Below are 18715 nucleotides of genomic sequence, written 5' to 3'. Positions count from 1 at the left end.
GTTTTTAAAATCCCAAAAAATCAAAAAATAAAATCCCAAAAAATCCCAAAAAGTTCCAATAAAAATCTCAAAAAAAATCCCCCAAAAAATGTTTTTAAAATCCCAAAAAATTTTTAAAAAGTCCTAAAAAATTCCACCAAAAATCCCCAAAAAATCCCCACAATTCCATTAAAAATCTCCAAAAAAATCCCCAAATTTTTGTTTGAAATCAGAAAAAATCCCCAAAAAATCCTTAAAGATTCCCCAAAAAATCCATTAAAAATCTCCAAAATTCCGCAAAAAATATTTTTAAAACCCCCCAAAAATTCAAAAACAATCCCATCCTAACAAACGCCCCAACCTTGGGGGATTTCCCCGTTTCTCGCCCCAAGGCTGGGCCGCCTCCGTCCTCTTCAACGGCCGAGTTCGCCCGGAGCTCGAGCGCTTCCGCGCGCGGCCGGACTCCTTCAGCCTGGGCGTGTGCAACGGCTGCCAGCTGATGGCGCTGCTCGGATGGGTGGGGACAGGTGAGTGACACCTGTGGGTCACCCCAATGTCACCTGTGTCACCTGTGTCACCCCAATGTCACCTGTGTCACCTGTGTGACACCTTCAGCCTGGGCGTGTGCAACGGCTGCCAGCTGATGGCGCTGCTCGGATGGGTGGGGACAGGTGAGTGACACCTGTGGGTCACCCCAATGTCACCTGTGTCACCTGTGTGTGTCACCCCAATGTCACCTGTGTCACCTGTGTGTGTCACCTGTGTTACCCCAATGTCACCTGTGTCACCTCAATGTCACCTGTGTCACCCCAATGTCACCTGTGTCACCTCAATGTCACCTGTGTCACCTGTGTGTCACCCCAATGTCACCTGTGTGACACCTTCAGCCTGGGCGTGTGCAACGGCTGCCAGCTGATGGCGCTGCTGGGATGGGTGGGGACAGGTGAGTGTCACCTGTGGGTCACCCCAATGTCACCTGTGTCACCTGTGTCACCTCAATGTCACCTGTGTCACCCCGATGTCACCTGTGTCACCTGTGTGTCACCTGTGTCACCTGTGGGTCACCTGTGTCACCCCAATGTCACCTGTGTCAGCTCAATGTCACCTGTGTCACCTGTGTCACCCCAATGTCACCTGTGTGACACCTTCAGCCTGGGCGTGTGCAACGGCTGCCAGCTGATGGCCATGCTGGGATGGGTGGGGACAGGTGAGTGACACCTGTGGGTCACCTCAATGTCAGCTGTGTCACCCTAATGTCACCTGGGTCACCTGTGTCACCTCAATGTCACCTGTGTCACCTGTGTGTCACCTGTGTCACCTCAATGTCACCTGTGTGTCACCTGTGTGTCACCTGTGTCACCTGTCACCTTTGTGTGTCACCTGTGTCACCTGTGTGTCACCTGTGTCACCTGTGTCACCCCAATGTCACCTGTGTCACCTCAATGTCACCTGTGTGACACCTTCAGCCTGGGCGTGTGCAACGGCTGCCAGCTGATGGCGCTGCTGGGATGGGTGGGGACAGGTGAGTGACACCTGTGTCACCTGGGTGTCACCTGTGTCACCTGTGGGTCACCTGTCACCTTTGTGTGTCACCTGTGTCACCCCAATGTCACCTGTGTCACCTGGGTCACCTCAATGTCACCTGTGTCACCCCGATGTCACCTGTGTCACCCCGATGTCACCTTTGTGTGTCACCTGTGTCACCTCAATGTCACCTGTGTGTGTCGCCCCAATGTCACCTGTGTCACCTGTGTCACCTCAATGTCACCTGTGTCACCCTGATGTCACCTTTGTGTGTCACCTGTGTCACCTCAATGTCACCTGTGTCACCTGTGTCACCCTCAATGTCACCTGTGTGTGTCGCCCCAATGTCACCTGTGTCACCTCAATATCACCTGTGTCAGCTGTGGGTCACTTGTGTCACCTCAATGTCACCTGTGGGTCACCTGTCACCTTTGTGTGTCACCTGTGTCACCCCAATGTCACCTGTGTGACACCTTCAGCCTGGGCGTGTGCAACGGCTGCCAGCTGATGGCGCTGCTGGGATGGGTGGGGACAGGTGAGTGACACCTGTGGGTCACCTGTGTGTCACCTGTGTGTCACCTCAATGTCACCTGGGTCACCTCAATGTCACCTCAATGTCACCTGTGTCACCCCAATGTCACCTGTGTGACACCTTCAGCCTGGGCGTGTGCAACGGCTGCCAGCTGATGGCGCTGCTCGGATGGGTGGGGACAGGTGAGTGACACCTGTGGGTCACCCCAATGTCACCTGTGTCACCTGTGTCACACCCGGCCCATGGGGACTCCTTCAGCCTGGGCGTGTGCAACGGCTGCCAGCTGATGGCGCTGCTCGGATGGGTGGGGACAGGTGAGTGACACCTGGCTCACCTGGGTCACCTGTGTCACCTGTGGGTCACCTGTCACCTTTGTGTGTCACCTGTGTCACCCCAATGTCACCTGTGTCACCTGTGTCACCTCAATGTCACCTGTGTCACCCCAATGTCACCTGTGTCACCTGTGTGTCACCTGTGTCACCCCAATGTCACCTGTGGGTCACCTGTGTCACCTGTGTCACCTGTCACCTTTGTGTGTCACCTGTGTCACCTGTGTGTCACCTGTGTCACCTGTGTCACCCCAATGTCACCTGTGTCACCTCAATGTCACCTGTGTCACCTGTGTGACACCTTCAGCCTGGGCGTGTGCAACGGCTGCCAGCTGATGGCGCTGCTGGGATGGGTGGGGACAGGTGAGTGACACCTGGCTCACCTGGGTCACCTGTGTCACCTGTGTGTGTCACCTGTGTCACCTCAATGTCACCTGTGTCAGCTCAATGTCACCTGTGTCACCTGTGTGTCACCCCAATGTCACCTCAATGTCACCTGTGTCACCTTTGTGTGTCACCTGTGTCACCTCAATGTCACCTGGGTGTCACCTGTGTCACCTGGGTCACCTGTCACCTTTGTGTGTCACCTGTGTCACCTCAATGTCACCTGTGTCACCTGGGTCATCTGTGTCACCCCGATGTCACCTTTGTGTGTCACCTGTGTCACCTCAATGTCACCTGTGTGTGTCGCCCCAATGTCACCTGTGTCACCTCAATGTCACCTGTGTCACCCTGATGTCACCTTTGTGTGTCACCTGTGTCACCTGTGTGTCACCTGTGTCACCTGTGTCACCCCAATGTCACCTGTGTCACCTCAATGTCACTTGTGTGACACCTTCAGCCTGGGCGTGTGCAACGGCTGCCAGCTGATGGCGCTGCTGGGATGGGTGGGGACAGGTGAGTGACACCTGTGGGTCACCTGTGTGTCACCTGTGTGTCACCTCAATGTCACCTGGGTCACCTCAATGTCACCTCAATGTCACCTGTGTCACCCCAATGTCACCTGTGTGACACCTTCAGCCTGGGCGTGTGCAACGGCTGCCAGCTGATGGCGCTGCTCGGATGGGTGGGGACAGGTGAGTGACACCTGTGGGTCACCTCAATGTCACCTGTGTCACCTGTGTCACCCTAATGTCACCTGTGTCACCTGTGTCACCTGTCACCTTTGTGTGTCACCTGTGTCACCTCAATGTCACCTGTGTCACCTGTGTCACCCCAATGTCACCTGTGTGACACCTTCAGCCTGGGCGTGTGCAACGGCTGCCAGCTGATGGCGCTGCTGGGATGGGTGGGGACAGGTGAGTGACACCTGTGTGTCACCTCAATGTCACCTGTGTGTCACCCCAATGTCACCTGTGTCACCTCAATGTCACCTGTGTCACCTGTGTGTGTCGCCCCAATGTCACCTGTGTCACCTCAATGTCACCTCTTTCACCTGTGTGTCACCTCTGTGTCACCTCGGTGTCACCTGTGTCACCTGTGTCACCTGTGTCACCTGGGTGTCACCTGTGTGTTACCTGGGTGTCACCTGTGTGTCACTTCAATGTCACCTGTGTGTCACCTGTGTCACCTTTGTGTGTCACCTGTGTCACCCCAATGTCACCTGTGTCACCTGTGTCACTGAGAGCATCTCCATCTGATGGTGTCACCTGTGCCACCTGTGTCACCTCAATGTCACCCCAATGTCACCCCAATGTCACCTGTGTGTCACCTGTGTCACCTGTGTGTCACCTGTGTCACCCCAATGTCACCTGTGTCACCCCAATGTCACCTGTGTCACCTGTGTCACCTGTGTCACCTCAATGTCACCTGTATCACAGGGGTCACCTCAGTGTCACTGGTGTTACCTGTGTCACCCCAATGTCCCCTCAATGTCACCCCAATGTCCCCTCAATGTCACCTGTGTCACCTGTGTCACCTGTGTGTGTTGCCCCAATGTCCCCTCAATGTCACCTGTGTCATCTGTGTCCCCTCGCTGTCCCTGTGATGTCCCCAACCCCTGGTGACCCCTTGGTGACACTCTGGTGACATTCCCGTGACAGGTGACAGCCCCGTGGTCCTGGTGGAGGTGATGGTGTCCCCAAAATTGTCCCCAAACATGTCCCCAACTTTGTCCCTTTGGGGTTCCTGTCCCCAAGGTGTCCCCAAGGTGTCCCCAACCCCTGGTGGCACTTTGGTGACCCTCGGTGCCATGTCCCGTCACAGGTGACAGCCCCGGTGGCCCTGTCCCCACCATGGCCCTGGATGTCCCCAAGGTGTCCCCAAGGTGTCCCCAACTTTGTCCCTTTGGGGTTCCTGTCCCCAAGGTGTCCCCTGACTGTGTCCACCCCCTTGGTGACACTCTGGTGACATTGCCGTGACAGGTGACAGCCCCACGGTCCTGGTGGCGGTGGCGGTGTCCTCAGAAGTGTCCCCAAGGTGTCCCCAAGGTGTCCCCAACTTTGTCCCTTTGGGGTTTCCCTTTGGGGTTCCTGTCCCGGGACTGTCCCCAAGGTGTCCCCTCAATGTCCCCTCAATGCCACCGCCCTGGTGGCACTTTGGTGACCCTCAGTGCCATGTCCCGTCACAGGTGACAGCCCCAGTGGTGGCCCTGTCCCCGCAGTGGCCCTGGATGTCCCCAAGGTGTCCTCACCCCCTGGTGACACTTTGGTGACATTTCCCATGACAGGTGACACCTCCCCAGGCCCTGTCCCCACGATGGCCCTGGATGTCCCCAAGGTGTCCCCAAGGTGTCCCCAACTTTGTCCCTTTGGGGTTTCCCTTTGGGGTTGCTGTCCCGGGACTGTCCCCAAGGTGTCCCCTCAATGTCCCCTCAATGCCACCGCCCTGGTGGCACTTTGGTGACATTTCCCATGACAGGTGACAGCCCCGGTGGCCCTGTCCCCGCGGTGGCCCTGGGCTGTCCCCAAGGTGTCCCCTCAATGTCCCCTCAATGCCACCGCCCTGGTGGCACTTTGGTGACCCTCGGTGCCATGTCCTGTCACAGGTGACAGCCCCAGTGGCCCTGTCCCTGCAGTGGCCCTGGATGTCCCCAAGGTGTCCCCAAGGCCTGGTGACCCCCTGGTGGCACTTTGGTGCCATGTCCCGTCACAGGTGACAGCCCCGGTGGCCCTGGATGTCCCCAAGGTGTCCCCAACCCCTGGTGACCCCCTGGTGACACTTTGGTGCCATGTCCCGTCACAGGTGACAGCCCCGGTGGCCCTGTCCCCACCATGGCCCTGGATGTCCCCAAGGTGTCCCCAGACGTGTCCCCAACTTTGTCCCTTTGGGGTTCCTGTCCCCAAGGTGTCCCCTCGATGTCCCCAACCCCTGGTGACCCCTGGTGACACTCTGGTGACATTGCCATGACAGGTGACAGCCCCGTGGTCCAAGTGGGGGTGGTGGTGTCCCCAAGGTGTCCCCAGATGTGTCCCCAACTTGGGTCTTTGGGGTTCCTGTCCTGGGACTGTCCCCAAGGTGTCCCCTCAATGTCCCCTCAATGCCACCGCCCTGGTGGCACTTTGGTGACATTTCCCATGACAGGTGACACCTCCCCGGTGGCCCTGTCCCCGCGGTGGCCCTGGATGTCCCCAAGGTGTCCCCAAGGCCTGGTGACCCCTGGTGACACTTTGGTGACCCTTGGTGCCATGTCCCGTCACAGGTGACAGCCCCGGTGGCCCTGGATGTCCCCAAGGTGTCCCCAGACGTGTCCCCAACTTTGTCCCTTTGGGGTTCCTGTCCCCAAGGTGTCCCCTGACTGTGTCCACCCCCTTGGTGACACTCTGGTGACATTCCCGTGACAGGTGACAGCCCCACGGTCCTGGTGGGGGTGATGGTGTCCCCAAAAGTGTCCCCAAGGTGTCCCCAACTTTGTCCCTTTGGGGTTTCCCTTTGGGGTTTCTCTTTTGTGGCTGTCCCCTCGATGTCCCCAAGGTGTCCCCAACCCCTGGTGACACTTTGGTGCCATGTCCCATCACAGGTGACACCTCCCCGGGCCCTGTCCCCGCGGTGTCCCAGGGCTGTCCCCAAGGTGTCCCCAACCCCTGGTGACCCCCTGGTGACACTTTGGTGACATTTCCCGTCACAGGTGACAGCCCCGGTGGCCCTGGATGTCCCCAAGGTGTCCCCAGCAGTGTCCCCAACTCTGTCCCTTTGGGGTTCCTGTCCCCAAGGTGTCCCCTGACTGTGTCCACCCCCTTGGTGACACTCTGGTGACATTCCTGTGACAGGTGACAGCCCCACCGTCCTGGTGGCGGTGGCCGTGTCCTCAGAAGTGTCCCCAAGGTGTCCCCAAGGTGTCCCCAACTTTGTCCCTTTGGGGTTTCCCTTTGGGGTTTCTCTTTTGTGGCTGTCCCCTCGATGTCCCCTGGATGTCCCCAACCCCTGGTGACACTTTGGTGCCATGTCCCATCACAGGTGACAGCCCCGGTGGCCCTGTCCCCGCGGTGGCCCTGGATGTCCCCAAGGTGTCCCCAACTTTGTCCCTTTGGGGTTTCTCTTTGGGGTTTCTGTCCCGGGACTGTCCCCAAGGTGTCCCCTCAATGTCCCCTCAATGCCACCGCCCTGGTGGCACTTTGGTGACCCTCGGTGCCATGTCCCGTCACAGGTGACAGCCCCGGTGGCCCTGTCCCCGCGGTGGCCCTGGATGTCCCCAAGGTGTCCCCAGCAGTGTCCCCAACTCTGTCCCTTTGGGGTTGCTGTCCCGGGACTGTCCCCAAGGTGTCCCTGTGATGTCCCCAACCCCTGGTGACCCTTTGGTGACCCTCGGTGCCATGTCCCATCACAGGTGACACCACCCCAGGGCCTGTCCCCGCGGTGGCCCTGGGCTGTCCCCAAGGTGTCCCCTCAATGTCCCCTCAATGCCACCGCCCTGGTGGCACTTTGGTGACACTCTGGTGCCATGTCCCGTCACAGGTGACAGCCCCGGTGGTGGCCCTGTCCCCGCGGTGGCCCTGGATGTCCCCAAGGTGTCCCCACCCCCTGGTGACCCCCTGGTGACACTCTGGTGCCATGTCCCGTCACAGGTGACAGCCCCGGTGGTGGCCCTGTCCCCGCGGTGGCCCTGGAGCGGAACGCGTCCGGCCGCTTGAAGTGGTCCGTCACCGGTCGCTGGAGTCGGGCGCGGCGCGCTGATGCTGTCTGGTGCATGGAGGGGCGCGGCTGGCTGGGGGTCTGGGTGGCGCACGGGGAAGGTAAACTGGTTATACTGGGGATACTGGTTATACTGGTTATACTGGTTATACTGGTTATACTGGGAGTACTGGTTATACTGGTGATACTGGTTATACTGGTTATACTGGGGATACTGGTTATACTGGTTATACTGGTTATACTGGTTATACTGGGGCATGGAGGGGGCGCGGCTGGGGGTCTGGGTGGCGCACGGGGAAGGTAACTGGTTATACTGGGAGTACTGGTTATACTGGGAGTACTGGTTATACTGGTTATACTGGTTATACTGGTGATACTGGTTATACTGGTTATACTGGTTATACTGGGGCATGGAGGGGGCGCGGCTGGGGGTGTGGGTGGCGCATGGAGAGGGTAACTGGTTATACTGGTTATACTGGTTATACTGGGAGTACTGGGGATACTGGTTATACTGGTTATACTGGTTATACTGGGAGTACTGGGGATACTGGTTATACTGGTTATACTGGTTATACTGGTTATACTGGTTATACTGGGAGTACTGGTTATACTGGTTATACTGGTTATACTGGTTATACTGGGGCATGGAGGGGGCGCGGCTGGGGGTGTGGGTGGCGCATGGGGAAGGTAAACTGGTTATACTGGGAGTACTGGTTATACTGGGAGTACTGGTTATACTGGGGATACTGGTTTAACTGGTGGAACTGGGCTGGAACTGATCTGGAACTGGTCTCTGGCTGGTCTCTAACTGGTCTCTAACTGGTCTAACTGGTCTCTAACTGGTCTCTAACCGGTCTCTAACCGGTCTCTAACTGGTCTCTGACTGGTCTAACTGGTCTCTAACCAGTCCCTAACTGGTCTCTAACTGGTCTCTAACCGGTCTCTAACCGGTCTCTAACTGGTCTCTAACTGGTCTCTAACTGGTTTCTAACTGGTCTCTAACTGGTCTCTAACCGGTCTCTAACTGGTCTCTAACTGGTTTCTAACTGGTCTCTAACTGGTCTCTAACTGGTCTCTAACTGGTCTCTAACTGGTCTCTAACTGGTCTCTAACTGGTCTCTAACTGGTCTCTAACTGGTCTCTAACTGGTCTAACTGGTCTCTAACCGGTCTCTAACTGGTCTCTAACTGGTCTCTAACTGGTCTCAACTGGTTTCTAACTGGTCCATAACTGGTCCATAACTGGTCCATAACTGGTCTCTAACCGGTCTCTAACTGGTCTCTAACTGGTCTCTAACTGGTCTCTAACTGGTTTCTAACTGGTCTCTAACTGGTCTAACTGGTCTAACCAGTCCCTAACTGGTCTCTAACTGGTTTCTAACTGGTCCCTAACTGGTCTCTAACTGGTCTAACTGGTCTCTAACTGGTCTCTAACTGGTCTCTAACTGGTCTCTAACTGGTCTAACTGGTCTCTAACTGGTCTCTAACTGGTCTAACTGGTCTCTAACTGGTCTCTAACTGGTCTCTAACTGGTCTCTAACTGGTCTCTAACTGGTCTCTAACTGGTCTAACTGGTCTCTAACTGGTCTCTAACTGGTTTCTAACTGGTCCCTAACTGGTCTCTAACTGGTCTAACTGGTTTCTAACTGGTCTCTAACTGGTTTCCCCAGGCCGTTTCCAGTTCCGGCCGCCCTCGGCGCTTGACCGCTGTGTCCGCTCCGGCCTGGCCGCGCTGCGTTACGTCGATGACCGCGGCGAGCCCACCGAGCGCTACCCGCTGAACCCCAACGGCTCCGGCCGCGGCGTGGCCGCGCTGGTGTCGCCCTGCGGCGGCACCTGGCGGCCATGCCGCACCCCCGAAGCGGTCAGTGCGCGCCTGGCACTGCCCCTGGCCCGGCCGGACGGCGGCCGCGGACGGCCGGAGCAAGGCCGGCAACGGGCCCTGGCTCAGAATGTTCCGGAACGCGCTGGAGTGGTGCCTGCGGTGGCCGCAGGGGGAGGAGTGACCGCTGGGTGACCGCTGAGTGACCGACTGACCATTCCATCCCCTCTGACACTGACCACCCACTGACCATTCACTGACCGCTGAGTGACCGACTGACCATTCCATCCCCTCTGACACTGACCACCCACTGACCATTCACTGACCGCTGAGTGACCGACTGACCATTCACTGACCACCCCTCTGTGACACTGACCACCCACTGACCACTCACTGACCATCACTGACCCTCACTGACCATCACTGACCATCACTGACCATCACTGACCACTCACTGACCATCACTGACCATCACTGACCACTCACTGACCATCACTGACCACTCACTGACCATCACTGACCATCACTGACCATCACTGACCACCACTGACCATCACTGACCACCCCTCTGTGACACTGACCAACCCCCAGAAGAGACCCCTGACCACTCACTGACCATCACTGACCACTCACTGACCATTGAGTGACCATCCTTGGGGACACTGACCACCACTGACCACTCCTTGACCACTGACTGACCATCACTGACCACTCACTGACCACTCAGTGACCACTGAGTGACCGCAGAGTGACCGACTCACCAACCCTCTGTGACACTGACCATCACTGACCATTGAGTGACCACCCCTGGGTACACTGGCCACCACTGACCACTGACTGACCACTCTCTGACCACTCAGCGACCGCTGAGTGACCAGCTGACCACTCACTGACCACCCCTCTGTGACCACCACTGACCACTCACTGACCCCCCCCCCTCTAGTGACCAACTGACCAACTAGTGACCAACTGACCACCCGAGTGATGCCTGAGTGACCAACTGACCAGCTAGTGACCAACTGACCACCCGAGTGACCCGAGTGGCCAACTGACCACCTGACCACCCAAGTGACCAACTGACCCCTGAGTGACCACCCAAGTGACCAGCTGACCCCTGAGTGACCATCTGACCCCTGAGTGACCACCCAAGTGACCAGCTGACCATCCAGTGACCAACTGACCCTTCAGTGACCAACTGACCACCCAAGTCACCAACCGAGCGACCAATTGACCCCTGCAGTGACCAACTGACCCTTCAGTGACCAACTGACCACTCAGTAACCGATGGAGTGACCAGCTGACCCCCTGAAGTGACCAAATGACCCCTCAGTGACCACTTGAGTGACCACCTGACCTCTGAGTGACCAACTGACCACCTGAGTCACCACCCGAGTGACCAACTGGCCAACTGACCCATCAGTGACCACTTGAGTGACCACGTGACCCCTGAGTGACCACTTGAGTGACCACCTGACCCCTGAGTGACCACTTGAGTGACCAACTGACCAATTGACCACCCCAGTGACCCCTGAGTGACCACCTGACCCCTGAGTGACCCCTGATTGACCCCTTGACCCCCCCCGGTGACCCCTTGACCCCCCCGTGGAGGGGGCGTGGCCTGTAATTATGAATAAAGTGCTCTTAATTAACGGATTCATTAACGACTCATGAGTGATTACTGGATGATGTCATTGGGGGCGGGGCCAGAAAGGGGGGAGGGGACAGCGGGGCCGCCCTCCCCCACCCCTCCCACTTAATTAAATAACTCATTATAATAATAACTTAATTTATACTAATTTATCTAATTAGAATGTATAAAATACATAATTATAATTTAATTTATAGTAACTAAACCCCTAATTTATTATAATAATTTAATAATAATTTACAGGGTAATTAAGTAATTTAAGTAATTAATTTAATACAAATATTTCATTTATAATTTAATTTATAATATAAACTTAATAATAATTTAAAGGGTAATTAAGTAATTCAAGAAAATAGCTTAATACAATAATTTCATATATAATTTAATTTATAATAACTCAACCTAATTTTTAATATAAATTTAATAATAATTTAAAGGGAAATTAAGTAATTTAATTAATACAATAATTTCATTTATAATTTAATTTAAAATAACTAAGCCTAATTTATAATAACAATTTAATAATAATTTAAAGGGTAATTAGGTAATTTAATTAATTAATACAATAATTTCATTTATAATTTAATTTATCATAAATCAACCTAATTTATAATATAAATGTAATAATAATTTAAAGGGCAATCAAGTAATTTAAGTAAATAACTCAATACAATATTTTAATTTATAATTTATAATAACTCAACCTAATTTATAATAACAATTTAATAATAATTTAAAGGATAATTAAGTAATTTAATTAACTTAATACAATAATTTCATTTATAATTTAATGTAAAATAACTCAACCTAATTTATATTAACAGTTTAATAATAATTTACAAGGTAATTAGGTATTTTAAGTAATTAAATACAATAATTTCATTTATAATTTAATTTAAAATAACTAAGCCTAATTTATAATAACAATTTAATAATAATTTAAAAGGTAATTAGGTAATTTACGTAAATAATAGAATAATAATCTCATTTATAATAATAAAATTTATACATGTATTTGGAATAATTATAATAATTATATATAATTATTGTATAGTATTAATATTATATTATATAATATAGTAATATATAATATTTTATATTATATATGAAATATACATTTTAATTCATAATAAGTTAATAATAATTCAATCATAATGGAATTAAAGTTGTGGAACTAATTAAATTTATTTTAAGGAGCAGGAGAGGCAGAAAATTCAGGAAATCATTTCCGGAGGTGAGAAAATCCCAATTTTGGGGTTTTTAGCCCCATTTCAGGGTGTAGTTCCTGCCCAGCTCCAGCTCCAGCTGTGTGATCCTCAGCACCTTGGGGGGAAATAAAAATAAATGCAATTAAACAAAATAGAAAAATTACAAAATTAAAGGGAAAAAAACCAACAAAATAAAGAAATAAAACAAAAATTAATATAAAATAAAATAAAATAAAATAAAATAAAATAAAATAAAATAAAATAAAATAAAATAAAATAAATGTAATATAATATAATATAATATAATATAATATAATATAATATAATATAATATAATATAATATAATATAATATAATATAATATAATATAATATAATATAATATAATATAATATAATATAATATAATGTAATATAATATAACGTAATATAATAATTTTTTGGTATAATGTTAGAAGATATAATTCTAAAATAATTAAAATTATATAATTAAATATACTTATATAGATACAATTAAAAAATATCAATCATATTAAATGTATTAATGTATAATTATAAATATAATTGCATTTCCTAACCTTTTATTATAAATACTTAAATATACATTTATATTATGTTTTGTTATATTACATTATATTATATTATATTATATTATATTATATTATATTATATTATATTATATTATATTATATTATATTATATTATATTATATTATATTATATTATATTATATTATATTTTTGCCCAAAATCACCAGAATTCACCTTTTTTTGTGGGTCGTGCTCGATGGCGAACGAGCAGGGGACGGGGCCGGAGTCACGTGACCCCCAGAATTTTAATTTTTGTAAATTTTAGGCAATTTGGGTCCTTATATTATTTCCTAATAATTCCATTTATCAATTCCCTCCAAAAAACCCAATTTCCCCCAAATTGCCCAAAATCACCAGAATTCACCTTTTTTTGTGGGTCGTGCTCGATGGCGAGCGAGCAGGGGACGGGGCCGGAGTCATGCGACCCGGAAATTTTAATTTTTGTGAATTTCAGCAAATTTGGGTCCTTATCTCATATTATTTCCTAATAATTCAATTTATCACTTTCCCCCAATTTCCCCAAAACCCCAAATTGCCCAAAATCGCCGGAATTCACCTTTTTTTGTGGGTCGTGCTCGATGGCGAGCGAGCAGGGGACGGGGCCGGAGTCACATGACCCCCAAAATTTTAATTTTTGTAAATTTTAGGCAATTTGGGTCCTTATATTATTTCCTATAATTCCATTTTCTTCCAACTTTCCCCTCCAAAATTCCTCTTTTTTTGGGGCGCTGCGTGGAGTTCAGGGGACGGGGTTCTCCAGCCCGAAATTTTTTTTTTCACATTTTTATTACCTAAAAACCCATCCAAACCCACTTTTTGTTTGTTTGTTGTTTTAGCAATGTCATCCATCCCCCCTCACAAATCCCAAAAATATTTTTTTTTGTATGATTAAACCCTTTTTGTTTTCAGTGTAGTAGCACCTAGAATATGGGAGAAAAAAATAAAAAATTGGTGATTTTTGTAAAATGGGCAAAATTCTTACTTTTTTCTTATTTTTTTCTTATTTTTTTCTTATTTTTTTTCTTTTTAATTTGATTTTTTTTGGGTAAATAAAGAATAAATTGTATTAGAAATGAGAAATAATAATATTAAAGTATTTAATAATATTAAATTATTTGTATAAGTTTATATGAATTTATTATATAAATTACAATAATATTAATAAAAATGATTAATATACACCTAAATATATATATATACAATAAATATTAAAAAAAATCATAAATTTGAATAAATAACGGATATATTCTCAATAATTTTATATTTTTTAAATAATTTAGAGTTCATAATTTGGAAATTATAATTTCTAATAAAAGATTGTATAAATTATTAATATAAAGGAATTTAAATATATAAATATAAATGGTAAATAAAAATTATTTTATAAACAGATTATTATTTATAATTTACTTGTTACTATTTATTTTATTTATTATTTATTATTCATTATTTACCATTCATTTTATTTATTATTTATTATTTATTACCTATTATTTATTACTTATTATTTACTTGTTACTATTTATTTTATTTCTTATTTATTATTCATTATTTACTATTTATTTTGCTTATTATTTATAAATTATAATTTATGATTTATTATTTACTTCTTAGTATTTATTTTATTTATTATTTATTATTCATTATTTACCATTAATTTTATTTTTATTTATTGTTTATTATTATTTATTATTTATTATTTATTACCTATTATTTATTACTTATTATTTACTTGTTACTATTTATTTTATTTATTATTTATTATTTATTATTTATTATTTATTATTTATTAGACCAGGATTAAAACAGCATTAAAAAGGACTAAAAGAGGATTAAAAGCATTTAAATATAAAATACATACATACAAATAGATATGAAAATATATAAAATGATAGATATAATATAAAATTTCTTTTTAAACGATAAAAATATATTACATCTATTTCCCCGAGAAGGGAAATTTTGGTGAAATTTAAATGGATTTGGGTGAAATTTGGGTGAAATTTGCATTGGGACTCACCGAGCGGGCGGTGAATGCCATCAGCAGGTACTCGCCCTTCTCGTAGGTGTCTGGAAAATAAAACCAAATTAAAATTTAAATGACATTAAAATTAAAATTTCCATTTAAAAATTGAAATTGAACTTTAAATAATAGAAAATGAAATCAAAATAAAAATCTAAATATAAATTTTAAATCGCATAAAAATTAAAATTGAAATTAAAAGTAATAGCTATTAAAATTAAAATTAATAGATAGCAAAATTAAGTTTGAAATTAAAATTTTAAATTCTGTTTAAGGAAAATTAATCAACTATTGAATAATCATGCAGTAATATATATAAATAATACATGAAATATTTTATAATATTATTGTAATTACAAATTTTATTAATTACATTCATTTTAATCACTGTCATTACATTACATTTGTAAAATTATTAATTATATAATTATATTATTAATATAATTATAAATTTAATTATATTAATATAATTATTAATACTAATAATCTAGTAATATAATTATATAATGATACAACAATACATACTATAAGATCAATAAAATATAATATGAAACATAATTTAAAATTTTAATAATTATGCTAATTTTAATAACTTTACATATGATAATCTAACTTCATTAATTATTATTTAGCAACCTTAATTAACAAGCTCGACCTTACTTTAACCTTTACCACGTCCTTTCATTCACCCCAATTTCACTTAATTTGAATTTAATTTGAATTATAGGTCACCTGATTTGCATGCGATTTGCATGCGATTTGCATGTGATTTGCATCTCATTACCCTTAATTTGCATGCTCTATTTGTTAATGAACCTCATTTTCATTCCGCTTCATTCCCAAAATGACAAAAAAAAAATCGCCCAAAATTCAAATTAACGATTGAATTAATGAACAAATCGATGAATGAATGCATGATTAATGATGCATTTAATTAATTATGCAAATGAGGCTGACCGATTCCGACGCCGTCGTCCCAGTAGAGGCTCCCCGAGGCCTCCTGGGAATCGTTCAGAGCCACGGTCAGGAGCATCGGGTTCCGGCGGCTGGAAAATCGGGAATTCCGGGATTTGGCCCCAAAATCCCGGGAATTTGGGAATTCCCAAAACTGGGATTATTGGGGGAATTATTGGGAATTGATTGGGGAATGATTGGGGATTTTTTTGGGGGGAATATTGGGGGATTATTGGAGATTTTTGGGGGTTTTTTTTGGGGAATTATTGGGGAATTATTGGGGAATTATTAGGGAATTACTGGGAAATTATTGGGGAATTATTGGGGAATTATTGGGGAAATATCAGGGAATTACTGGGAAATTATTGGGGATTTTTTGGGTATTACTGGGGATTTATTGGGGGATTTTTTGGGGGAAATATTGGGGGATTATTGGAGATTTTTGGGTATTTTTTGGGAATTATTGGGGAATTATTGGGAAATTATTGGGGAAATATTGGAGATTTTTTGGGAAATGTGGGATTATTAGAGAATTAATGGGGGAGTATTGGGAGATTATTGGGGATTTATTGGGGATTTATTGGGGAATCATTGAGGATTTTTTGGGTATTTTTTTGGGAATTATTGGGGAATTATTGGAGATTTTTGGGATTTTTGGGGGGATTTATTGGGGGATTATTGAGGGGTTATTGGGGAGTTATTGGAAATTATTTTGGGAATTTTTTGGGGGGGGAATTATTGGAGAATTATTGGGGAATTATTGGAGATTTTTTTGGGAATTTTTTGGGGGAATTATTGGGGGGAGGGGGGTTTTTTGTTTTTTGGGGATTATTTTTGGGGAATTTTTTGGGAATTAAAATAATATATAATATATAATATATAATATATATATATATTATAATTATAATATATTAATTATTTATTTATATTATATATATAATATAATTATAATATATTATATATTATATATTGTATATTATATATTATATATTTTATATTATATATTATATATCATATATATGTAAATATACTTTATAATGTATAATATACAATGCTACATATTATACATTATAAATTATTCATATTTTATGCAATATAATTACCTAATTAAAATATATCACATAATAAAATTGCATCAATTACATAATAAAACAGATTACATAATTACATAATGATTCATAATAATAGATAGCGTAATTATTATATATTAAATAAAAAATATTAAACATATAATAAAACAGAGTATAATAAATTATATATAAAGTAAAATATTTTAAATATATCATAAAACAGAGTATATTAAATTATATATTAAATAAAATTTTTAAATATATAATAAAACAGAGTACATTAAATTATATATTAAATAAAAATTTTTAAATATATAATAAAACAGTAAAAAATATATAATATTACAGAGTATATTAAATTATATATTAAATAAAAAATATTAAACATATAATAAAGCAGAGTATAAGAAATTATATATAAAATAAAAGATTTTAAATATATAATAAAACAGAGTACATTAAATTATATATTAAATAAAAATATTAAATATATAATAAAACAGAGTATATTAAATTATATATTAAATAAAATAATTAAATATATAATAAAACAGAGTACAATAAATTATATATTAAATAAAAGATTTTAAATATATAATAAAACAGAATATATTAAATTATATATTAAATAAAAATATTAAATATATAATAAAACAGAGTATATTAAATTATATATTAAATAAAAATTAAATATTCTCTATATCATATATTATAACAGATTTACATACATAATTCCATATTAACAACACCGCCTTAAAATGCGCAAAAATTCAAATTATTTCTATTTTTTTGACCTAAAAACCCCCAAAATAAATGAAATTTTTTTGTTTTTTTGACCTGAACCAGGTGTTGTTGGCCGGGAGCTGCTGGGGGAGGACGAGGCCGCCGCGGATGTGGAGGTTGATGCGACCCAAAGGCGCCGGAAAGTTCCGGAATTGCCGGCGGAACCCGACCTCCTCATCCTGGGAAACGGCAAAAAAAATCGGCGGATTAATGAATATTCATGAATATTTAAATTAGTGAATTTTCATGCGTCAGTGGTCAGAGAGGTGGGCGATAAATTGAGGGGAAATGATTTTTAGAAAAAAGTTTAAAAATTGATAAAGAATGGGCAAAAAATTCGAGAAAAATGGCCAAAAATTGAGTGAAAAAAAAGGAGAAAAAGGGTTAAAAAATGGACAAAAAGTTATAGGAAAAGGACAAAAAATTGACAAGAAAATGAGCAAAAAATGGCAAAAAATGGCCAATAAAAGGTCAATAAAAAGACAAAAAAAGGACAAATAATAAAAAAAAAAAAAAAAAAAAAAATTGACCAAAAAATGGAGAAAAATTTAGAGAAAAATGGCAAAAAATGGTCAAAATATGGACGAAAAGTTATTTTTAAAATGACAATAAATAGACAGAAATAGGAAAAAATATTAGAAATAAAATGCCAAAAAAAAGGTAACAAAATTGGATAAAAGATTAAAATAAAACACAAAAAATGGACAAAAATTTACAAAAGAATGGAGAAAAAATGGACAAAAAAAATGACAAAATATGGGGAAAAAGTTGTAGAAAAATTGCAAAAATTGCCCTAAAAAAAGGAAAAGAAAATTAGAGAAAAATGGCAAAAATTGAGAAAAAATTGACCCAAAAACAAAAATTGACCAAAAAATGGGCAAAAAAGGGCAAAAAGGGGCAAAAATGGACAAAAATTATAAAAAAATGATAAAAATTTGACCAAATTGGACCAAAAAATGGACAAAAAATTACAAAATATGGGCAAAAAGTTATAGAAAAATGACAAAAAATGCCCTAAAAAAAGGAGAAGAAAATTAGAGAAAAATGGCAAAAATTGACAAAAAATTGATGAAAAAAGTGACCAAAAAAAGGGCAAAAATTGGGTAAAAAATGGACAAAAATGACAAAAAATTGACCAAAATTGGACCAAAAAATAGGAAAAAAAAGGATAAAAAAATGACAAAAGA

At 42.9% G+C, this 18715-nt stretch overlaps 2 protein-coding genes across 2 annotated transcripts in view; one reads left to right on the top strand and one right to left on the bottom strand.

The window, feature by feature from the left end:
• Positions 1–9450, top strand: part of LOC115916938 (phosphoribosylformylglycinamidine synthase-like) — a gene marked incomplete at its 5' end in the record, with an annotated part of 56907 nt that extends 47457 nt beyond the window's left edge. Inside the window, 3 exon segments of the mRNA XM_030970676.1 lie at positions 372–506; positions 7368–7535; positions 9104–9450. Coding sequence (XP_030826536.1) covers positions 372–506; positions 7368–7535; positions 9104–9450 — 650 coding nt within the window.
• A 2713-nt stretch (positions 9451–12163) lies between these two features.
• The window catches only part of LOC115916937 (maltase-glucoamylase, intestinal-like), a gene marked incomplete at its 5' end in the record, with an annotated part of 68730 nt that continues 62178 nt past the window's right edge, over positions 12164–18715 (bottom strand). Inside the window, 5 exon segments of the mRNA XM_030970675.1 lie at positions 12164–12226; positions 13063–13164; positions 14719–14768; positions 15679–15767; positions 17583–17707. Coding sequence (XP_030826535.1) covers positions 12164–12226; positions 13063–13164; positions 14719–14768; positions 15679–15767; positions 17583–17707 — 429 coding nt within the window.

Source organism: Camarhynchus parvulus, unplaced genomic scaffold (assembly GCF_901933205.1).
Source record: "Camarhynchus parvulus unplaced genomic scaffold, STF_HiC, whole genome shotgun sequence".
Taxonomy (NCBI): domain Eukaryota; kingdom Metazoa; phylum Chordata; class Aves; order Passeriformes; family Thraupidae; genus Camarhynchus; species Camarhynchus parvulus.
The sequence above is the reverse complement of the archived record's forward strand: the minus strand, read 5'-3'. Positions and strand labels throughout refer to the sequence as shown.